Source organism: Anolis carolinensis, chromosome 3 (assembly GCF_035594765.1).
Source record: "Anolis carolinensis isolate JA03-04 chromosome 3, rAnoCar3.1.pri, whole genome shotgun sequence".
Classification (NCBI taxonomy): Eukaryota; Metazoa; Chordata; class Lepidosauria; order Squamata; family Dactyloidae; genus Anolis; species Anolis carolinensis.
In genome coordinates, this window is record NC_085843.1 from 139904939 (window position 1) to 139930009 (window position 25071).

Here is a 25071-nt window from a genome sequence, read left to right on the forward strand (position 1 = left end):
TAAAAGTTCAAGAATAACTTGCCTGCAACCTATGCTGGGTGGGAATGGTTAATACCACCTATTTATTTTGGGGAGGAGAAGAAGGGATAAGGATTGCATGCATGTATGTGAAAAGACTGTGATGGGAACAAGAGGGAGGTGGCTGGGGATCCATTTCAGACATATGGCCCTCTCTGCAACCTGGGGCCTTTTAAGTTGAAGGACGGTCCCCCAGCAAACACCCCACTGTGATCCCCCAGTTCAGGAGAGAAAAGGAGAGCCAAAAGCGTATATTCTGCCACTTGAGGCTACAAACCAATTGTGCCAGCATGACATGGAAACCGTTGAAGGTGCTCTTTGTCCTGTGGTATCAAATATTCAGCCACAATTTAATTATTCATGTAAAAATTAAAAAGTACATGCATCTCATTAGTATACAAATTTGCTTTCATCTTTAATAAATTGTATAAATTATATGTATAACAAATAATTGTTTTGAAATACATTTCTTTAGCATTTATTTATCTGTAAATGTGCGCTTTCTATACCTGTTTTCTATACCTATATACCTGGGGTATATAGGCCCTGGCCTATAGTACCTGGTATTTGCTGGCAGCCCCACAACCAAATATTATCCGGAAGTGACCCTGCTTAGATTCCTAGATCAGATGGAATCTAGTGCCTTAGCCTGTTTTGCCTACAGATACAGGCAGAGGAGTAGCATCTAAAAATGGAGTGAGTAGGATTTTGGGAGGCTGTGTAGTTTTTAAATGTAGTTTTAAATGTATTATTTTTTTATTTGTGACACAAAAGATTTGTTTGTTTTTAATTTTTTATATTCATATTTCAGTGCATTTACTCTGTTTTAATTGTATCATGTCATGTTTGCTCTTAGCCACCTTGAGTCCCTATGTTGGGAGAAAGACGGGCTAAACATAAATAGATAGATAGATAGATAGATAGATAGATAGATAGATAGATAGATAGATAGATATGGAAAGGCACTTGGTGTGACAAAGCATGTTATTGTTTAAAGTAATTTTCAGTTTTAAAAAAAGATGTAGAAATAGGATAAAACTGAAACATGACTCTTTAAAATCCATGTCACGTAGCTCAGGTTTTGTTTAATGTGAAGGGGATGTGAAGAACAGGATTTCTCCTAGCATGACCAAAATTAATGTTATGTCACTTCTGGTTTAACTGTTCAGTGTATGTTGGAAAAGTGAGGAATGTGTATTTTAACAAAAGTATATGTTAGATTTATAATGGTATTTGTGGTTTGTTTCTTTTGTTTCCTTTTTTTAGCGGATGACATTCCAGAATTGCTCAGTTCGTCCAGCCTATTTTCTATGCTCCTTCCTCTTATTATAGCTTACATAGGGCCTGTGGCTGCAGCTATTCCTAAGGTATGAGGTTTGAAAAGTAAATATTACTTAAAAATCATAAGGCAAAATCTGAGAGCAATAAGGATAGTTTTATTCATTTTTATGCCCCTTCAAAATATGGTAGATCTATATGCGTCAGCTTATATTATTTGCCATATTTCAGGTTGCTGTTGAGGTTTTTGGCTTGGTTCAGCAGCTACTTCCATCTGTAGCAATCTTGAATCAGAAGTATGCCCCTCCTGCCTTCAACCCTAATCAGTCTACTGATAGCACTACAGGAAACCAACCTGAACAAGGGCTCTCTGCTTGCACTACCTCTAACCACTATGCAGTCATTGAAAGTGAACACCCCTATAAACCAGCAAGTGTCACGCAGTACAAGGTATGTGGTACATCGATGTTTGCTACTCATTTTGTTGAGTGTTTGATTTGATTGTAAAGCAGACCACGTAAGAGGCAGAAAATAAGGCATTAAAACATTTAAAACAAAATAAACACTAAGAACATCCCCAGCAGTGTATATTATTTGCTCAAGAAATTTTAAAGGGGTTATTTACTTATTTCAAAACATTTCACACAATACAGTTACATCATCTGTTACATCATGTGTTCCCAGATCTATATTCCCTCCACCCCTACCCCATCATTCAAATGGAATATGTGTCCCTTTTCAAAATAGTCGAGCTTAGCATAATGGGTAATTGTTAGGGTTGTACATTTGTATAAAACTACTTACTGTTTCTGTCTGTTACATTCGTATGGTCCCATTTTTGTTTCCGTCCGCCGCTGATGGAAATGGGCGCCTATACGAATGGACTTTTCCGTACAAGGTCCGAAAAAACAAAAATCAAGACTTGGGCAGCAAAGCGCCAGGCCCTGCAAGCCAGACCTACAAGCCTTCAAGCTCTCGATGGCTCGTAGGTCCGGCTCGCAGGGCCTACTGTCAAGCACTCGACAGTAGGCCCAGCAGCCAGGGCCTACAACCATCGAGCACTCGGTGCTTGTAGGCCCAGCTTGCAGGGCCTACAATCGAGTTTTAAGCTCTTAATGCTCATAGGCCCTGCGAGCCGGGCCTATGAGCATCGAGTGTTCGGTGCTCAACTGTAGGCCCTGTGAGCCAAGCCTACGAGCCATCAAGCACTTGATGACTCATAGGCCTGGCTACAAAGAAACAAAGTATGTATATATACGTCTCTTTACAATATCCTCAAGAGAAATAACATCATGATCTATTTCCCTCAATTAATACATAGAACCTACTTGAAAGTAAATCTCATGGAGTTCTTTTATAAGGTACAGTATATTTCTAAACATCTGTGGAAAAAGTTCAAACCAAATATTAATATTCCCACACAGGGACATTGTCAGTCTTAAAGAAAAGAATTTAGAGAGACAAACGTGTCTGTAGTAATCCTGAAGCTATATACAAATGATAAGACTGTTTCAAGCGGAAGCTTTGGTAAGAGTCAAAATAAAGTTTCCATACAGGGCCTATGAGACATTGAGTGCTCAATGCTCATAGGCCCGGCAGCCAGGGCGTACGACCATTGAGCGCCCGGCACTTGGCTGAAGGCCCTGTGAGCCAGGGCCTACAAAGTTACGGAAATCAGCAGAAGGGAATGGCTACCGATCCCCATGCCATTCGTTTCACTGTTTCATTTGTTCCCGTGGGGTTGTACCGTTCCGTGCAATCTGAATTGATGAAACGGTACAAAACCACGAATGAAACAGATGAACCAGGATTCAAGGCCAACCCTAGTCATTATAAGAGCTAAAAGAACTCCATTGTGAACAATTTTTATTGTGAACAATTTTTATTTTGAACTAAAATGTTAAAAAATATTCTAATGTTATTATCCAACTTACACATAGGTGACTTTTCCAGAATGTGTCAGATGGATGACAATAGAATTTGATGCTCAGTGTGGAACTGCCCAGTCAGAAGATGTACTTCGCTTACTGATTCCTGCACGTGTCATCCACATTTCAACATTTGGACCGAAACAAGCTTCTGTTCATGAAAATCTCAATTCTTGGATAGAATTGAAGAAATTTTCAGGCTCATCTGGGTGGCCTACTATGGTCTTAGTGTTACCAGGTATTATTTTTAAAACATGGGCTGACCCAGACTAAATGAATTTTACATTTGGGAAATAAAATTTCTGTCTACAAGCAGATAAAAATAAATCGACTTTAGAAATGTAAGATTTTAACAAGTAAAATAGGGTTGTGTTTGCTTCTGTGTTTGTTTCAGAATGCACAAATAAGAAACAGAAATCTTTGGAAGCACAGTCTTTTTTATTGGATCAACAGATTACGAAGTAGTTAGATGACTATTCAATCATGTTAATTACTTTTGATTAGAAGAAAGTTTATTTTGCTATGATATTACTTCTATTTTGTCCAGTATTTGAACACTTGTACATTAATGTTTTATTTTTTTTAGTAACATGTAGTATTCCCTTTAATTACTGGCATCAACTACATAGATATTTGGAATATAAGACAATGTATGGCAAGTTCTCTGTAATTTTAATAAATGTTTTTACAAATATTTAGACAAATTATACATTTTGAACTTACTTGTAAGGTGACCTGTTTCCAATTTTTGTTATTTTACTTATTGTTTACTTCACCCCAGGCAATGAAGCACTTTTCTCATTGGAAACTGCATCAGACTATGTGAAAGATGAAAAGGCTACTTTCTATGGTTTCAAGTGTTTTGCAATTGGCTATGAATTTAGTCCAGGCCCTGATGAGGTGAGAATAAATTTACGTAGTGCAACACACACACACACACACACACACACGTAATCATTTTCTGCATGCAGATGTCTTTTAATTTAGATATATTTGTAAAGCCCACATTTTAGATTGTTCTCAAATTTAATTTAGATTTTCTTCACAATGTGAGCCCACAAAAAGGATTTAGGGGCATAAGGATGAATGCAAATATTTACACACCTTGAGTCATAAAGTTTTATATTCTGTTCAGATATCATAGTTGTATATTTTTCATTAACCCTGAAGATCTATAGTTTCACACCAGTTATTAGAGTTGCAATCTTATATGGTCTAGCCTTTTCTGACAATAAGTGCTGGTGCCTAACTTAACTGCAAATCCCATGCTTCCATAGCATTGAGCCAAGGCAGTGAACGTGCCAAACTGCATTATAATGTAGAATTAAAACTGACCCAGGGGACTCTCTATATTTTGATAACCTCACTCAATTTCTTATCTCGATCTTCAGCAACATGTTCAATAGACACCTAGTGGCCTGAAAAATTCACAGTTCAGAATACTCATAGCATCTATGCCTAAACATACTCTTTCCCCAAAGCTGTAGTTTGCAGCTTCCTTACACTGGTCCAGCCTGTCTTGAATTGATGTTCCCAAAAGGAGAGGATGGTGAATTAGAAAAAAATATTCTGCTGTGCAGAATACTTGCCTTTTTAGCTAGAGACAGGTTAGAGGTGTGACGTTTATAATAGCCTATATATTTTACTTAAATACTTTATTTACATTTATTTTGAAGTGAAGAGAATGAGAAAATTTTACTGAACACCTAAAGCCATGCACGTTTTTGCCTTATTTGTTTTAAGGGTATCATTCAGCTTGAAAAAGAGCTGGCCAATCTAGGAGGAGCATGTGCTGCTGCTTTGATGAAAAAGGATCTGGCACTTCCCATTGGTATGTGTCTTTCAAAATGCGTTGCAGCACTGATCACAGAATTGTAATGTATCTTTTCAGGTTGGAAAGGAGATGAGGATATGAAATGAAAGATTACTGTCTTGATGCTATGATGCCATACCACTGCTTTTGTGATTTCTTCCAAGTAGCACTAGAGATTAGACTGCATGGGGCTTGTGGGATGCAGGAGAGCCAACCAAAATTCTTGGAGTACCCTGTCAGCTAGTTCTGTGATGTCTGATCCACAGTCACAGTTTGCCAATTACATCAAGATTTCTGTAGCAGCTTGTTAAAAATTACAGCATATTATGAACTCACTGTATTATGATGAAGCTAGTGCCCTGTCAAACTTTATAAATGATTTTAGTCCCTTTTTGTGTCACGACCCACCAGAAATAGAAAGAATGATTGGCTCATCAACGTGTAGTATTCAATTTTTTTGTTTTGTCTTTGTTGTGTCAGTTTGCACACTCCAATCCATTTGTCAAATGTCCCCTCCCCCCCCCCCCCCCCACTGGAAGAGCCAACCTCTCAGCCAATCAGTTTTCAAGAGTTTGGAAAGACTCTTTCCTAGACATAAGGAAGAGAAGAGAAAATGCATCTATCCAATTGATTACATTGATACTTAATGTCTTTTTAAAGTTCTCACTTGTCTTTGATTTCATGGAGTTCTTCACTATTTTTAAACAGGCAATGAATATGAAGAAGATCTTGAGATTCTGGAAGAGGCTGCTCTGCAGGTAGGTTGTTGCTTACTGCTCTCGTAAAATAAACTACTGGGCTTTTTTTACTTGTTACCATAAAATAGAACATTGTTAGAAGGTGGTTTTATCGATTTGTGGAAAACATTTTGTAGTGTTCATTAATGCCCAGTTTTCTTGGGAATCTGCCCATGTGGATGTCTGCTACATTGAAGTTCTGCACTTTGCTCATGACATTCTGCTCTGTCTTTTTAGACTTTTATGTCTATAGTTTCAAAATTTCGTCTGCAATCACATGATATAAAAACTGCGGTTGGGATGTTGCAGTTAATTTCTATGTAAAATTGAAAATCATCTGAGTAGAGTCTTATCCTGTGTTTCGCAGCAGCACAGTTGTGGACATGCTTGCTGCACACAAAATGCTTGATGGAACTTCGGTTGTAAATAACTCTTGTAAATGAAAGGAAAAAGACCTCAATAAAGTAATCAGTGTCTTTAAGCTGATGCCAAGTGAAGTATCTTTTCTAAAGCATCCAACACACTCAATTAGTGAAGCCAATTAACAATTTCAAATGGAATATTCAATTATGGACACATTCATTATATCCTTTACAATTATAAATCGGACAGTGTAAAAGATCGTGATAGAACAAATTAATCAGTAATAATATCCCATCACAAATTGAGGTGTGCTTGAAGGAGAAGTATAATACTGTGAATAATCAGATTTTCCTGGGTGCATCTTCACTTGTTGATCATGTATGAAAGCTTTTCAGTAACAGCTAATGTTCATAATCTTTTTCAGTTGTCTATGAAGAGACTTCCTGAGCTAGAAATACTTTTTTTATATTCCACCCTCTTTTTTGAGAACTCACAATAGCACATATGCCCCATCTCAAGCATCTCTTCAGCTTTGTTTTTCCTAATTGTGATAATATGAGAGAAATCAAATAAAGCTTAATATAATGTCTGAATACTGTATTCAGTACATGGGTTTCACAAAAATGGATACAAATGATGTAAACATACATGCAAATAGATAAATTGAAACAATTGATATTAAGACTAAAAAACTAAATCCATTAAAATCTTTGTAATTATGAAGAGTCATTTTGTAATACATTAATATTATAATAATAATTACAATTAATTTAGGATTAGATTCATCATAGACTAAATTCATTTTATTAGTGACTTTATTTCAGAATAGTAGAATAATGTTTAATTTCAAATTTACGAGGGAAGCATGAACTTTTAACTTAATTGTAGTAGAATAGTACAGAAGTTAGCAGTGACAAAAGCAGCAGTAAATTGAAAGCTTCGTATTCCAGTTGATTGGAGAAATGCTTTCATATGCTTACTAAACATAGATATCTTCTTGATTGACAATTTGCTGATCAATGATACAGTGCCCTTTGAATTTATATTGGTGATTGAATATGCCATTCAGTTGCAGTAATGCCTGTGAATTTTCATCAATACATCATTGTGGATTAATTTATATTTACTTGGGGTGCTAGGAAGGCCCAAAAGTTGTTGAGGCTTCATGTGGCCTCCAAACCACTTTGCTCAACTATTTCAAATGCTCATGCTGCAAGAACTTTCAATAAGGGTGCTGATTTTAAAAATAATTAAGCTTATTCACAAGGCAACTTTGTTTTAAAAGACAGTAAATCTGTGAAGATAACAAAAAGTTTATATTTTCTTAACCCTGACCAGGTTTGTAAATCTCACTCGGGAATCCTGGGTAAAGGTTTAGCACTGTCTCATTCACCGACTATCCTGGAAGCACTTGAAGGAAGTCTTCCATTGCAAGTACAAAGCAATGAACAGTCATTTTTGGAGGATTTCATTTCCTGTGTACCAGGATCAAGTGGAGGACGGCTTGCACGGTAATTATTAGTTTGCCCTTCATTAGAGCTATTGTTGGGGTTTTTGGGGTGTGGGGGTGGGGTTAGAACAAAATATGGTAACACATCTAAACTTTTATTGTCTACATGTCTCCATTTGAAAAAATATGTTCTGATTCTATTTTTGTTTGGGTGTCTTAAGTAGTTTTTTATTTGTACATAAAGGCATGCTATTTTGAGTTCTAGAACTAAAATAATTGAAAATATTGCAAACCTGACTATAAATCAAAGCAAGTGATTTAATCTGTATATGTAAAAAGACAGTTTTCTTGCAAAATAGTCAAGTAAGATGAAATGTTAACTGTGATGAAATCCTAGTATTGTCTTTAGTCCCTAGTAATTTTTCTTGCTTTCTATCATAATAAAGATTTCATGTTAACCAAGCCTTCTTTTTTAGTCATAATATAATTGTGTTTCCATGAAGTATGATGGTGTAGAGCAGAGGTTTCCAAACCGTGTTAGTGTGTCGGCTGCAGTGTGTTGGTGTGTTGCACAAATATAACAAGAAACTCCCCAGACTATATGAAATAAGCAATAAATCATATATATTTAAAATATATAAATAAAAGGTTTTCATGAGATATGTTTCTTACATATCTCGACCTCTTACATTTTATTATTACAAATTATGTATGTGTCTATCTCTTATAAGGAGTTGATTTAACTTCCTGTTTGCTAGTCAAATTGAATTATTGTGTCAAAAATCATGCATATATTAAAATGGTGTGTCACCAACATGAATTTTTTGGAAAGCTCTGGTATAGAGGTTTTTAAATATATGTTTCATGATTGTCATCTTTGGGTTTTAGATGGCTTCAACCAGATTCATATGCGGATCCCCAAAAAACATCCTTGATTCTGAATAAAGATGACATTCGATGTGGGTGGCCAACCGTTATTACTGTTCAAACAAAAGACCAATACGGTGATGTTGTTCATGTGCCCAATATGAAGGTAATACTTGTGAAGTTTTTTATTTATTTCGTGTCAAAAGCATTGAATAACAAATACATTTTAAAAATGATGAAAAAAAACTTGTGAAGTTAAAAAGTGGCTTTTCATATTAACTGAAAACTTTTTAGTAGTACAACTTGTATTTGAGAAGATATTATTTTGAAATCTAACAATTGCAAAATTTATTTATTTACTTACTTTATGTGTTCCACACCTTTCACCCCTTGGGGACTCAGTATAAAATTCTATTTAATATGAAATTGACCACTGTGGTTAAGGCTTAATTTAATTTTGAGCCCAAATAACTTATAGATACATTTGGCTCTTCCTTCTCTAGTAATCTTAAATACTCCAAAAAGAGAAACTTTTTGCTGCCAGTTTCCCACTTCCACCTTACCATACATCCAGCACCTGCTGGGTTTTTCCTTAAAGAGTTCTAATGGGGGAAAGAGAAGAGAAGAGAACATTCTACTTTGCCAGTGTTGATGGCATGCAACAAGGTGAAATAGCCACGAGGATGAACATGAAGTGACTGTTGGCTGATGCCTGCATCCACCCAGAGAAAATTAAAAAGAGTCACTGAGAAAGGGGGGGGGGGTTTGCTCTCCCTGGCTATTTTGCTGAAAGAGTAGCAAGTGTGTTGACAGCTGGGGAAGCATTTGTGCTGTCTGCTTTTTACAGAGGCCTTGAGTAACCAGAATCTTTCCCCTCTTCTCTTCCCCTTGTCGGGGCTTCTTGAGGAAAAAACTCAGTGCGGGCTAGATGTATAATTAATTTCTTTCTCTTCATTCACTGTATATATGCAAGTACAGGTACAGGTTGAGCATCTCTTATTCAGAATTCCAAAATTCTGCAGTTCTCCCAAATGCTGAATGTTAATGTACATAGAAATTATTTCATATACTTAATTATTAAAAATAATCTATAAATTATCTTCAGACTCTATGTTGAAGGCAGTTATAAAACATAAATTAATTTTGTGTTTAGACTTGGGTCCCATTTTCAGGATATCTAATTTTTTACATAAATGCAGGCATTCCAAAATCTGACAAAAAAATCTGAAATTCAAAATACTCTTTGTCCCAAGCATTAAAGATTAGAGAGACTCAACCTGTACTTTAATTTACTATTTGAATGATGACAAGCAGTCCTTGTCGTCTAAAAAAACCTTTCTAATTCCTTCATCTGTTTACACGTCAGTGCTTTCCACATGTGTTTTAAAGCTCTGGTTAGTGGGGATATTTTTGACATCATCATCATAAATTTATTACCCGCCTCTCCCTGTGGCTCAAGCCAAATAAAACATCATTAAAACAAGAGATAAAACACAATTAAAAGTCATGCAACAAGATACACAGAGTTAAAATACAAATTAAAATCCACTGATTAAATCCAGATTAACATTCACGATTTAAAACATACACCTTTCTGTTTTGGCTACACAGCTAAAGTTTTGGTGCCCTTTTTAGCAGAATAGTGAAGCACAAATTTAATAATGAAGAAAGTGATATTCACATCATGTGTAGCAACTTACCCTTTAAATCTTAGTAATGTTTAAGACATGAACTTCAACGGAAATTGTGTAAATGTTTTTTTTAAAAAAAATATTCTTTTAAAAAAATTATATATATATATATATATATATATATATATATATATATATATATATACACACACACACACACACACACACACACACACATATATATATATATAAAAAAAATTCTTTTTGATACATCACAACAATTAACTATTTTTGTCATACATAACTTATTTCAGTATACATTGTTCCAAAGGTGTAACTATTTCTTAAATGACATTTTAAACAGTCCTTCTGACTCATGCCTGGTTGGTCTCAAACATATTTTCTGATGGATTCTTTGGTGATTTAATAGTACTTGCTGAATAACAGATATTGTAGGTTATATTTAAAATGAGATTATTTTATTTTAAATCACTTGTAGATTTTTCAACTGAATAGCAGCATTAAAATGCAATAAATAAAGGGGTGTGTGTGTGTGTGTATTGATTTGCTAGCTATTTGTGCTATTTCTCTTGTAGTCACTTTTCTTCCTAAAAATTGTCAGGTGGAAGTCAAAGCAATCCCTGTTTCCCAAAAGAAAACGTCTTTGCAGCAAGAACAGGCAAAAAAACTGCAACGTATCCCTGGTAGTCCAGCAAGTGGTGCTGCTGTTGCTGCTGTTAGCACGGATATGACCTTCGGAGGACTTCCATCCCCCAAACTTGATGCCTCATATGAACCAATGATAGTGAAGGAGGCTCGCTATATTGCTATTACAATGATGAAGGTAAATTGTGTTGTTTATGCCATTTTTAAAAGCAAAATCTCTGAAGAAAGGAAATTGAGTAGTGAGCTAGCAAGAGGAATGGTGTCAGCTACAATGCAAAAATAAACATCTTTTTAATATTGATGTTTATTGTTCAGACTAGATGCTCTTTAGACAAACTTCTGTTGCTATAAAAATGTTTTAGAGCCTTATGAGAGGCTGTATTTTTATCACCATCCTTTGACTCATTTTGAGATTAAAAATTGCTCTAGTAGGACTTTTCCAAAATATGGTTTGGCTGGAGTATTTTGTTGTGCTATATTTCCTTCCTTGAAAAATAATTTAGGCTAGGTAATGTTCTTTGTCAGAAACCATGCCCAGTGAGGAGCAGCTTAGGGAGCTATATATGTTTAGCCAGAAAAAGATAAGATTGAGAAATGACACAATAGCCATGTTTAAATATTAGAGAGGATATATTGAGGAAGGAGCCACATTATTTTATGCTGCAGAATCTAGGACTCAGAGCAAAGCTATTTGATAGTGGAACTCACTGCCTTGGCATGTGCTGGAGTCTCTTCTTTAGAGGCTTTTAAACAGAGACTGGATGGCCATCTGTCGGAGGTGCTGACAGTTGTATATTTCTAGATGGTAGGAGGTTATACTGGATGGCCCTTGTGGTTTCTTCCAGCTTTATGTTACTATACTGAGCAGAGAGGCTGCAGTGAAATGAAGAAAACAAGTATCATGTGAATTTTATATGGATGCTCCCTTCCCATTCAGAATATTTCCTTCAGTAATGGAGTAAGTTCACCCAATTCAAACTTTCTATCCTGTATTTCACAGCCAGGTAATTATTATTTTAATTAACCTTACCACAGATGCAGTTTGATATGATCTTCTTTACAGGTATATGAAAACTACTCTTTTGAAGAGTTACGCTTTGCTTCTCCAACACCTAAGAGGTAATAATAATTTCTATAAAATGTGAGAAATGAAAGAAAGATTAAAATTACACTATATACTATGAGCTTTGTATTTTTTTTAAAAAAAAATTAAGTATTTCAGAAAGTGTATTAAAAAACGTTTTATTTTGCTTGGTTTTAACCTAGAAAAAAGTACTGTATATTGAACTCTCTAAGTCAGTGGTTAGTTCCATTTGCATTTTATGTGTTTTGGTTCTTGTCCAAACATTTACATTTTGTTAGGATCAAGTCCTTTTTTGGTTTGTCCAAAAGACCAAATGCATAGAAGGTATAACTATCCCCCTCCCTGCCTTTTTGGTGAGTGGGCTTCGTATCATAATACTGCTTTCAAAAGTTGTCCACCATGCAGCAGTATATAGAAGGGTGTTACTTTTTGGGGGGGGGGGGGGGCAGTTTAGTGTCTCTTTGGGTACGTGAATTTAGATCCCTTCTACACTGCTAGATAAAATCCAGATTATCTGCTTTGAACTGGATTATATGGCAGTGTATTATTATTATTATTATTATTATTATTATTATTATTATTATTATTATTATTATTTTATTCATTCATTCATTCATTCATTCATTCATTTATACCTCACTTTATTTCCCCCAAAGGGGACCCAGTTATACAATTCTTGGAGCCCCAGCTGAAATTAACAAAAGCAGAAACCTTGTAGATGCCCAAGAAGGGAAATGTTTAATGCATAAATAATTTTGGATAAGGTTGTATTTGAACTATTTTGGCAGGAGAGATATTGCTTAGAATTTTAATTTCCTATATTTTATAATGTATTTCAGTATTTTCTGAGATTCAGCTGGAGATAAGCATTAATGTTGGAGGACTGAATAATGTGAATTTTTTTTCATTATCTTTTATTTTTCTAGACCAAGTGAAAATATGTTGATCCGAGTAAACAATGATGGTACTTACTGTGCTAACTGGACTCCAGGAGCAGTTGGTCTCTACACCATTCATGTTACAATTGATGGCATTGAAATAGGTATATAAATGACTTACCTTTCTACAGTGTCATATTGGTAGTAGTTCCCCTTCTTTTTACTGCCACATGTATTTTAATTATTTGTAACCCAGGTAATTAGAAAACATGTTTAATTAGGCTTTTGTATATGTTTCAGCATATATTAACATTAAGAAATGTGGTAAAACATATTTGTAAAATTGCTGCTCTATAGTGTCCTTGTCATACTTGCTTGAATTGCCCCACCACCACACATGGATGGTCATTCCTGGCTTCTGCTGCTGTCAATCTCAGGCTGTAGCCCAGCTTTTGAGTAATTTGCAGTCTAGCTATGTGCATTTCCCTTGTATATCTCTTAGATGTGAGATATAGTAGAGTCTTCTTCTCTACACATCTTTAGAAAGAGGCTGGACAGCTATCTACTGGATATGCTTTAGCTGGAGATCCTGCACTGAACAGGGCGTTTTAATTTTTTAAATTTATTTTTATCCTGCCTTTTTCCATTGTAGGGACTCATGATAACCCATAAGACCACTTCCAATTTTATAATTCTCTTTGTGAGCAGCAATTGTATATAGGTTCTTCATCTAGTACATTTCTTTGTGTATCCTATCATGGGGTTCAGGAACTTCTATTAGGATGAAGCAGCTCTTGAAATTCTTCAAAAAGTGGAGGTCATTTGCTTGAGACACTTTTATAATGTGTTGTCGAAGGCTTTCATGGCTGGAATCACTGGGTTGCTGTGAGTTTTCCAGGCTGTATGGCCATGTTCCAGAAGCATTCTCTCCTGACATTTTGCCCACATCTACAGCAGACATCTATTTTATATTGTTCTTCATTTTTTGGTACTGTTAGGATTTGAATTGAATACTAACTGAACTGTAATCTTACATAGAAAGTTGAACTCTTTATTGAATGACTGCCCAAGAACATCAACCCTGATTATTCTTTGCTCTTCTAATGAGTCTGGGATGTTTTCAAAAATAGATCTGTTAGGAAATGGCATTAATTTTAATTCATGAGCCATTCGTCTCTTATCTGATTGTTTTGTGTGCTTAGACTACTTGTTTACCCAACAGTCAGATTCATTGAACAAGGTAGCATTTTTCTGATGCAATGGTGTATTGTCAGTAACTGAAATGTAATGCACTTTTCAATTAAATAGCTTTCAAATATTTAGATTTCTTATTTATATGTTGGTACTCTTTCTTACTCTACAGATGCTGGTCTAGAAGTAAAAGTAAAAGATCCCCCCAAAGGAATGATACCACCAGGAACCCAGTTGGCAAAACCAAAAGCAGAGCCTTTGCCAAACAAGGTATAAGAAACAAGCAATTTTAATTGAAGTGACATTAATGAATGTAAATGCATGTGCTATATTGTCTTAATGTTTTTCAGCTGAATCAGAACTCAAAAAATTAAGAGTGCAGACTTCATCATTAGGAGGGTCTCAGGTTCTATCACAAGTATGTTTTTATTAAAAAAAATCAGGTCTCTTGTTCATGAAAAATATTTGCATGGCAGAAAACTCTACCAGGCAGATTATGTAATGCTAGATCAGATGGACTAGTAACCTGATTTGAAGGTAGTTTTGTGTATTTAAATGGCACAGAAAAACTACTTGAAGCAAAAAGGATAAAAAATGTACCCTCTAAGGATCTCTATTTGATGTAAGACTTTTAAGATGTTATTGTTCTCATTTGAATCAGAAAAGCAGGGTAACTCTACATTTTAAATTATTGCTCTACAAATTGTTCCAGTCATTACTTCACCATCACTTCTCCATAATTTACTCATATTACTGCTTCATAACAGAGTGATCATAACAGAGTGATCAATAACTGCAGATATGCACTTTGCTTTCCCCACTCCTCATTTTTTTAAATGGGCATATACACATATTACCAACTTGAGGATTGTGAGATGTCTTCAGATGGTCCATGTCCACAACAGAACCCATAAAATTTGGCCTAGATCCTGCATCACTTTGACAAAGCAGCATTAGTGTAAAGGAACTTGCAGCTTTCTGTATTTCCCAGAAACTAAACAACCCTTCAGAACAGATTTTTGGGCTGGATTTATCTCTGATTGGAGCAGTTCTGTCATCAGAGTACCACATTGCTACCTCACTACTTTGGTCATTGCTGTGTTCATAAATTAATTCCATACCAAACAGTTTTCAAGGGGGGGAAATCAGAAACCATGGAGCATCTGGTGAAATCTACAGCAGAAACTGTAGCCTGGTGCATTTTGTCCTGTATGTACTCTTAAAGCCTTCTTCCAGTAGGCTATTTCAAATTATAAATACATATTACTTTATATAAAACCATCATTTCATTGGTACAATTCCTATGGTGTGTATATGCTTATGTAAAATCAAATTTCTGGGCCAAAACCCTCAAATAATTTATTGGAGATGAGAAAGCAAGTGAACTAAGGCTGAAAGGATCTTGTAAGGAATTGTGGAAAAATATAGATGGGCTAAAGGGAAAGAGGGACTGTTGGAAAACTTTAAAGAATTTACAAGGACAGTGAGCAGTGTAGACCTTCCTTTCTACCTTTTGAGAGCAAAGGTTTTAATGTTAATGTCCACTCTGCAGAGCTATCTACCCCCTGCCTAGGCCTGAACCTGGTTGCTTGCCACACAGTCCTTTACTGAGCCTGACTGGATATGATGGGCCCACAGGCTCAAAGTGGATCTGCCCCCCTCTTCTAATACTGCTTAATATTATAATGGAAGAAATATGGTATAGAGCTTCTGACCACAATGAGGGTCTTCCCAATATTCACTTAGTTGAGTAAGAGTGGGTGAAATTATTCCTCAAGACCCCACTGACTCTTGGCATGCTGTGAGGTCTCCTTTTATGACCAGGAAATGGGCCGAGATGTCAGCTCCCTAGTCCTGATTCGCTGGCTTTCCCACTCCCTCCTAAAGCCCATTAAAATAATGTGGTCTTCTGAGAAGGAGAAGCTGGAGACACCTAGGAACATGGTGTCCAGCACCACTATCCGTTGCGATGGGCCACCAATTACACTCTCTGCCAAATCATGGAAAAGCTGTTATATTAAAACTGACATAATTAGATGGCTGTATTTTTCAATTTATATTTCTGCTTCTGACAATAATTACATCTAGTTTATTTGGTGTACATGTGCATGATTCTTAATTAAATCTAATTTTAATGGTATCCAGATTAAAGCGGGGGGGGGGGGGGGGTACAGGTCTGAAGGTTTGTTTTGTATTTGGCATTCAGTAGCGCACTGCAGTGGTTAGTAGACTTTCACCTTAACCATTCTAAAGCTTTATGTCTATATCCTTTTTATTTTAACAATAAGCCTCTCTTATAGTTTTCTCTGCCTTAATGTGTCTCTGCTTCTCTTAGGTTCGCAAATTTGTTGCCAAGGACAGTGCAGGGCTGCGTATCCGTAGCCACCCTTCCCTTCAGAGTGAGCAAATAGGCATAGTAAAAGTCAATGGATCCATTACCTTTATTGATGAGGTAACGTTCCCGAAATCTGTATGAAACTGAAGCAGTTACTTATATATATGGACTAGCATTCAAATAATTGTATTACTTGTCTCAATTATGGCCAGTGAGCTTTGGACATAGGGTTCTGGAACAGGTCCCAGATCATAGAAGCAGCTTTGAAACTGAAGTGTTTCAAAAGTAAATTGTGATACAGAATGGGGAACATGCAAATCTAGGGGTGTGTAATGTGTTGGGATTTTGCCTGCACAATTCAGACAGTTGAAGATAAATGTCTTCGGCTGTGTTATTAGCCACCCATTTTGCTTTCTGTTCTGCTTTAATATTTGCTTTCATATTACAGATTACAAGACTGCTTTTTTGGTCAAGCAGTAGTTGTTTGTAATTCTGTTTAACATTTTAAAGATTTCTGTTGATCAGTCAGAAATGTAATGTTTCACGGCAATTTTATATGAAGCCAACTTTTGAGAAAGAACAAATTTACAATAAATTTGAACTTTTCTCTTTTATACAATTAGAACATTTCTGTCTTATATAAGTCAGTTTGTTCCAGTTAAAATTTGCAAAGCATGTATTGTAAATTTGGCCTAGATTTGGTTTTCAACAGGTCTCTTAACTTTTATATTTGCATACATTCTTTACCTTGACCATAAAAACCAACTCTTATACACATGAAGCAAAAAGGATGTTTTCCTGGTAACTCCAGTTCTTTTCTAGAAAAGTGTTCCATATCATAATTGCTTTGTTAAATATCTAGGGCTAACATGTTACATCTTCAGCATATTTCTTATTCTACCCATTACTTTTATCTGATTTTTAGTTCTTAAAAAAAATAGCCCAAATTCATCCTTGTTTTGCTTAATCCCTCATAATTTGTGACCTAAGTAACCGGTTGCTTCTTTCTTTGTAGATTCATAATGATGATGGTGTTTGGCTACGACTGAATGATGAGACAATACGAAAATATGTCCCTAACATGAATGGCTACACTGAAGCTTGGTGTCTTTCTTTTAACCAGCATCTTGGCAAGAGTCTTTTGGTCCCTATTGATGTAAGTAAAATTCAACTTTAAAGAATAATATAAATATTTTAAAGGTTATCACCATTGACCCATCCATCTATCTATCCTATATGGGGGAATAATTTCCATTCAGAAATTTTTTGGATTTTTAATAAAATGTAGAAAGAATCAAGGACCTTTGAAATGTTCTCTTGGACCAAGTTGGCATCTTCCTATATGTGATATGGGCCAATGGTGTAGTTGACTAGAGTTTAAAGTCATAATCAGTATGCCTCCCTGGTTTTAAAAGAGTTTTAAAAGAGACATGGTCATCTTGACATAATGAAATGCTGTTACTGGAAATATTGTATTCTCATTTGGATAACTGGCTGATAACTGTTTGGTGGAGTAATATGATACGCTATATCTAGTAGCTTAAGTAAGGGGCAATAAAAGAGGAAATACATCTGGATGCTTTGGGATTGGTGGTGTTTTTATTTTAAGTTGTCAGTAATGTATTGTCTTATTCTTCATTGCACAGATAACGTGTTATTTATTAATATGTTCTATTCCTTGACAGTCGTATATTTGGACACAGATTTTGGACAGAGTAGAGAAATAGGGGTGCTTCTTAATTAAAGAAAAACTATAGATCTCTGCTAGCCCATCAAGACAAAACATCTGATTATGGTATTAAAGCTGGCACATTTGTCACTACATCAAGAAGGAAGATCTGGCCCAACTGAAATTGTTGAAAGATATGTCTTGGCTTGATTATGGTATTAAAGCACTTGTTAGTATTATTGCTGGTAATGAGATTGTTCGTTACTGTTCTGTATTGAACACAAGAAAGGTGTTGTCTTGGTGTGCAGCTGAAAGTAGGAATTTTCGAAAAGAATTTTTAGTGTAAGTTAGCTAGTACAGCTGCAAGCAGGAATGTCTTTAGTAACCAGGAACATAGTAGCACTAAGAAATTTATGGAATGTGGGCTCCGTTTTTTCATTCCTCCAACAAGTCAAGAGCAAGAAATTAACTAATTCACTGACTTCAAACTCTGGCCTGTTAGAAGAGTGACAAGCCAGAAATCCTGAAATTTCTGTGGTAAGTTCTTGGCTAATGCTCGCAAAAGAAGGCAAGCGGAATGGTTGTGGATAGAGTGCATGGATGAGCTAGTCTGATATAACGTTTTGTGCAAACAATCCTGGTTGTGCTGCTATAACTGATTGTGGTGTTAATAAATGAAAGATAGGTGTTAAGGTAGGTTTTTCAGTTGGAATAGGCATGTTTTCAGAGACATGGGAGTTGGCTGGTATGTCTTCATTGTTAACTTGTTTAAAAGTGTCTGGAAACTGCAGAGTGTGACATATTTAATCAAACAAGTAGTCAAACAGGGAAGCAAGAAACCCTTTGGCTTTTGTTGAAATACAACTATACTCTTTGCACGGAGATACTGCTTCTGCAAGTAGCATCTGTATTGGTGAAGCAGTTGTATGTTTCAGTGGGATTGGAGTAAAAGTGTTGTATTAAGTTCAGGATTAGAAAAGCTTGCTTTAGAATGAGAGATTGTATTTTTCATGAAGGACTATTCTGGGATGGCAGGAGGAGCAATCCTGCCATTCCGTTTGGAGCATGGGGGTAAAACCCAATTGTAGTGGATTGCTCTTCCTAGCCATCCCAATAATAGCCTAAAGATATAGTTTAGAGTTAACAGTGTGGCTTGAATAACATTTTTTCTACTTAAAAACTCCAGAAAAATACTATAGTTCAATAGAATGCCCAGAATTCCCTGGATAGCTGCAAGGACAATCCACTTGCATTTGGGAAGATTCCTTCCTAGACTCTCCCAGCAGGTATCTGGACTGAGCTACCAAATGAAAGACCACTCCTCCAGCAACTGCCTGAAACCTAGTGGCTTTTTCCTCTTTCATTTTCCTCATGCAGAGTAGGCAGGAGAGCAGATACGTGGATTAAGATAGCACCTTTGAGGGGCAACATTGAAAGAGGAGCAAAGCCACTGAGCCCCATGAAGAAGCCTCTCTCACACATGCTCTCTTCTCTGCTGGATTGGAGAGTATGCGTAGCTTCTTCCTAACTCCCAGCAGGATGGGCCCACAGTCAAAAAGTTTCTACTCTGAATCAAACCACCAGCTGAGAATGGCTGAACAGATTTGTCTAGGTTTTTCTAGATAGCATTGTGAAAGGCTGTTGTTGAAGAGCAGCCATCTGTAGCTAACAGTGGAACTGACACTGTCAGCTACAGATTTGCGCTGTGCTGCTCCACATGGTAAACCAACCAGGGCTGTATCTGAGTATGTTCCATGGGTTATGTATGATGTGTGCTTAGGCTGAAGAGTGACTTCATCCACTCAAGCCACACATTGATAATGCCAGCATGAAGGCAGATGTAAAGCCCTTCAGATCAGATTTGACTTTCTCATAGACAACAAGGGGTCTTCACTGAGTCAAACAGATCCAGTTGCTAAGTCTAGGCCCCTGCATATTCTGTTTGGCTGCATGCTGGCATATTAGATTTTCCCTCAGTCTTGGGTGATAACAGGGGTATTCTGCCTATCTCTTCCTCTGCTGCCCTCTTGAAAGTTACTTATGACCAGTTCAAGCAGTTTTATCATCAGTCAGTTTTTGTATAATTGTCCTTACAATGCTTTCTTCACGTTGTGTTACAGCAAACTGTTTAAAGGGTTTTATTGTTTTAAACTGTTCAATTCAAGAGCTGTGAGTAACATTGGCAACATGACAACTTAAAACTTTTCTGTTTCTTGTTGAGAGAGTACTGTCTGTGAAAGAAAAGCCTTTAAGATTTACTCTTACACAATTATTTGCAAATCTGAAAGTTGGTTTTGACAATATTTAATACCTAGTGGTATGCTACCAGGTTAACTTCTAAAAATTCCAGTACTAAGCAGTAAAAAAAGAGGTGGATGAGAATGACATTTTAGAGAATTTATTAATATTTACAAAAACTTGTCTTTTTGAGTGGTTTCTATGTTTCATTCATCCTTGTAGAAACATTTGATATTTGGCCTATCCATACAGAGGAAAATATCATATTTGTAAGAGTGTTATGCCTAAGCACCACATCCCTTATTACATATTATGTCCCTGACACTTTAGAAATGGTCCATTCATTTGGTTAAGGAGTGGCACAGGCTTGGTACAAATTTTACTCCATTCCTGAAAGGTTAGAAACATCATATCTCTTCCTAATTTGAAGTTTCTCCTTAACAAACTCAAATGCCAAACAGAAAGTGTAGAATTGCATGTTTTGAAAAAACTAACTCATTTGTTGTAAGAAATGGGCCAAAATGGAAATATTGATGGGGAAAATGGTTTTTAACAATTCAGGCTATTCTAGAAATTACTCTCTTCATAATATGTTTTTTTGTGGGGGAGTAGTAGATTATATGCAAATCCTTTTCTGTTAAAATATGACTATATTTTGTCCTCAATATCCACAGATACTTCATCCATGAATTCAATAATTTACAGCTTGACTTTTAAAAAAAAATTCAAAAGGCAAATCTTAATTTTGCAATTTTATATAATGGACATCATTTTACTACACAGTGGTATATAGTAGGACTGGAGCATCTGTGGAATTTGGATGGTGGTATCACAGTAGATAACAATGGCCCACTGTATGTCTTTTCAGAGGAAACATTTAGTGTGTTGCTATTATACAAACTTTATAAACATACTTTAGTGAGGCTGGTTGAAGCAAACATTATTGAAATATTTATAGTACATCCCATGGAATCTGTGGCTAAAATAACAGCTGTGAGACCGATTTAAAGAGTCTGTTTTTGAAGATTTGTTTTGCTAAGACATCGCATTAGAATATTTACATTACATTACTGTTGAGCAGGGTTGACAATTCCATACTGGAAGCTTTATTTAAAAGTGGCAGAGAGAAGATAATTTGTCAGAGAAATGTTTAGTTCCACCGTTCACACAAAAAATGTATCATCATTACCATCACCATCATCTTTTATATCCAAAGATAACATACAGTTTGAATATTGCACAACTACTGTACTATTTTCCCCATTACCTGCTAATTACATTTTCATTGGTTTTTTCTGTAATTTATGACAAGAATAGTTGAAATATATGTTTGAAAGAGCAAGAGCACTGTGGAAATCTGCATAGAATGTTTTATGTGTGGAAAGTCTGCAATATAACCCTGTAATTCTGTTTTGGGATTTAATTTTCTAGTCCAAATTTTAACACACTTTATGAGAAATTGATTTTTGATGTGTACAAAATTGATTTTTCATTGTCCCACTTGAAAAAAATGGTCATCAGCCACCTGATTTCTCTATAAGTACTGGGTGTATTATAATGTTAAGGGCACATTCAAAATAACTCAAGTGTGAGAGGCAGTTGTTTCTGTTTAGATGTGGGTTAGTTCATTTTTCTGGGTTTTTTTCTTGCTTGAGAAAATCATATCCCCTTCAAAACCAGCTTTTATAAGTGTGTGAGACTCAGTGCATGCATGGAATGTAGTTTTGAATATATGGATCTTATCCAAATAGATGTGGACAACACTTAGCTTTTGGGCAAAACCTATTTTAAAAACTAAGCTGACTGGGATTGTAAAGGTTATGCATACGTACACATACACATACATAGAAATAACAGTATATTTATGGTTTGTAATTGGTATTACTTTTGGCTACATAAAAACATGGTTGCTCAAATCTTTGCTTAAAAATTTAATTGTTATATAACTTTGCCATTTGTTCGACTTTATTCCTCCAAAATAACATTGGGGAATAGCATATCTTGCCATTACATGTGTTATTTGTTCTAAATTAAGCATTAATGATTTTATGGCTTGGTATGAGCCAGAAATTATTTTCAGTCCTAATGCTCAGTTCTAGAGCATCAGAAAGAAAAATAAGCACAGTGGTTACCTTTCTGTCTTTGCCTCTATACATTTGGTATAAGAGTACTTAGTTGCAGATCTGGGATGGCTGGGTAGTGGAGAGGATACTTTAAAAATTATACCATGCTTTTCCAAGTAGGATTTTTGAAAGTGAGCAATTCTGCCAGAGGTTATTCGGATTCTTCTGTAAATAGGACTGTTTCCAGGACTATTGATTGTACAAAATAAGAAGTGCCTACACATTTTCGTTTTTATTGTTTAAAATTTTGTTGTTTAATTTTTTTCTTCATTCGATAATGTAGTAAGCAGAACTCCTGAAATCAATATGTTTTAATAAGCAGAGGATATGTTATGTGGTAAATACACATGGGAATTTTAATGTATGCTTTTCATATGCCCATGGCCTTTTCTTAATGTGGTTGAGATATGATGTGAGATTTGGCACATCATGCTAGTTTCAGTGAAACTTTTCCGTTATGAATAGGTGGCTGAATGTCTGCATTTAATCTTTTTCCTCACTCCTCTCACATCACTGCAAAAAATCTTCACAAAGTAGCAGACTGTCTTTCATAAAACAAATTTGGCTTATGATAGGACTGGTATTCCCATTCAAACAGGAGAATGGGAGTCACCGTGCACAAAATGTGTTCAGCTGTAATATATATATATGTATAAATATATATAAACTTTCTATTTGTGAATGGCATGACACACTACATCATTTAGAGCTTTCATTATGAGGTGTTTGTCTTCAACAGATTTTTCCCCTCATTGTAAACAGTGGCTCTCTTTTCTTTGTCAAAAGAAATGAGTGTTGGAAAATGTTTTATTTCTAATTGCTTTTGCTGATGTATAAATGTTCCAATTCTTTGTTGATATTTGTCTATCTTAAACTTTACATAGAGTATCTTTAATGCTAGCCAAGGAGTCAGGGATTTGGACTTATTTGCATGGACTTCCAAACCTTTTCCCTCTCAGGTGAGTTTTCTTAACTATCAGGATCAGTAACTTTTTTGGCATTTTAGAGTATGAGATCTTTATGTGGGTGATTTGGAAATGGCAGCTTTTGGTAAATTCCTTCCACGTTTACGGTATATCTGCTGAGGAACCATTGCAGGAAAGACCAAGGCATATTCCATGACTCACACTTGGTTTAGTTGTCCTTCAGTCTGATTGGCAACCAATTCTGGAGCAACTGAAAGTGCACCCAGAACATATGCCAAGAGCTTCCTGCCAGTGCAGGGTCACTGGTAGTGATGGACAAATTGTCCTTTAGGCAAGATCTTGAGGAGCCAATAGTAGTCTTCTGAGGAGCACCGATGTTTACTGAAACACACTTTGAATACAGTACGTCAAATCACCCAGGTTTCTTTGTCTGTCAGCAATTTCAATTCACATAACCTTCTGTCGAATTCTGTAGAAGGTATCTGTTTTTGATGTATTACTCCAAGATAAATTGATGCTGTACCACTTCACTAGTCATGTTTCCCCTTCCATCTTGCGCTGTCCTGCATGAATGCTTCTAACTAGGTCATGGTCGTCTTTTTCTTGTGTTTGTATCAAAATCTTTTCAAATGGTAGATTGAGAATTCCTTTTGTGATGCTCCCAAATGTTTGTGTTTCAGATGTGCACTTTTTTCTTTTAATAAACATTCATATAGCAAATGTTTTACATTCTTTGTGTTCAGGAATAGTTCAATGTCTATTATATAAGGGAATCTACAGTACAAAACCTGGAACATTTTTAGAGTGCAACACTGTAGGTTTAACAAAAGGTTGGGTGGGAATTAGATCAAAAGTACAAAAAGGCATTATTAATGGGATTTTTGTTTTGTTTTGGTTTTTTTGTTCAAATTTTTCAGGAGTCTAGATCTAATGCAGATGACTTTTTCAAAGACCTAAACTCACACTGCCCTCAGGAAGCGATAATGCAGGAGCCAGATATGCCATTCCTTCGTGGTGGGCCTGGAATGTATAAGGTAGTGAAGACTGGCCCCTCGGGTCACAACGTCAGAAGCTGTCCCAACCTTAGAGGTATCCCCATTGGAATGTTAGTTCTGGGAAACAAAGTCAAGGCAGTAGGCGAGGTATGGATCCTTGTAGCTTCAGTTCTTATCTTCATAGATACTGGCTTATAATAGTAGCACTCATAAGAAAAGTAGCAGTCCTACACGAGGTTTGCTTTTCCATCCTGGGTGGCCAATCATTAACTTTCCGGAGGTTGGTTTATGTCTTAAACCGATGCAAATCACTGTTGCCTTAATCATATATTTCATCATCTGGTGTTATGTGGATGTTTATTGTACACATGATTTCAGAATATTGTTTATTCATCAGAAATTGATGTAATGTTTTAATTGTGTCTTTCAAAGTTACCTGATGAATTACTTGGAGGGATAAAGCAGAAACCAACAATTACTTATTTTTTGCCATTGATTCAACTGATGCATGCATTGATTATGATCTGGTGTCTTCTTCCACAGTGGGCTTGAGGATGTAGTGTGTCATGCTATTTTTCAAACAGCCTATGAAAATTATAGCAACTTTGTGAATATTGCATAGTGTCAATTTCAGACTTTTCTCTATTTCAGGCTTCAATAAATTAGTAAATTTAGTCTTTCTTTCATCTGTGTAGAAAATTGGGAGCTCTTTGGGTGATCTGGTTATTTTTCTTCTTCTGAATATCATTACATCTAACATGCTGAAAATACTAATTGATCACAAATGTCTTATGAATTCACAATTCACTTTATTCTTTGGATCTTAACTTGAAAGATGTCTCTTGCCTTTCCATGACAGGAAATACATGCATTTTCACATG

At 35.8% G+C, this 25071-nt stretch overlaps 1 protein-coding gene across 13 annotated transcripts in view; it reads left to right on the forward strand.

The window, feature by feature from the left end:
• mycbp2 (MYC binding protein 2) overlaps positions 1-25071 on the forward strand; it is a 207433-nt gene that overhangs the window by 107959 nt on the left and 74403 nt on the right. For 9 of the 13 annotated variants that reach the window (XM_062975545.1, XM_062975546.1, XM_062975549.1 and 6 more), the window contains 16 exons: positions 1285-1385; positions 1528-1746; positions 3237-3462; positions 4006-4124; positions 4968-5055; positions 5746-5795; positions 7476-7648; positions 8476-8620; positions 10708-10929; positions 11815-11870; positions 12762-12877; positions 14077-14174; positions 16240-16356; positions 17255-17395; positions 23154-23228; positions 24113-24337. In XM_062975545.1, the coding sequence (XP_062831615.1) occupies positions 1285-1385; positions 1528-1746; positions 3237-3462; positions 4006-4124; positions 4968-5055; positions 5746-5795; positions 7476-7648; positions 8476-8620; positions 10708-10929; positions 11815-11870; positions 12762-12877; positions 14077-14174; positions 16240-16356; positions 17255-17395; positions 23154-23228; positions 24113-24337 (2171 nt within the window). The remainder of the gene's footprint in view (positions 1-1284; positions 1386-1527; positions 1747-3236; positions 3463-4005; positions 4125-4967; positions 5056-5745; positions 5796-7475; positions 7649-8475; positions 8621-10707; positions 10930-11814; positions 11871-12761; positions 12878-14076; positions 14175-16239; positions 16357-17254; positions 17396-23153; positions 23229-24112; positions 24338-25071) is intronic. The other 4 variants (XM_062975548.1, XM_062975556.1, XM_062975558.1 and 1 more) reach the window with 2 other exon arrangements.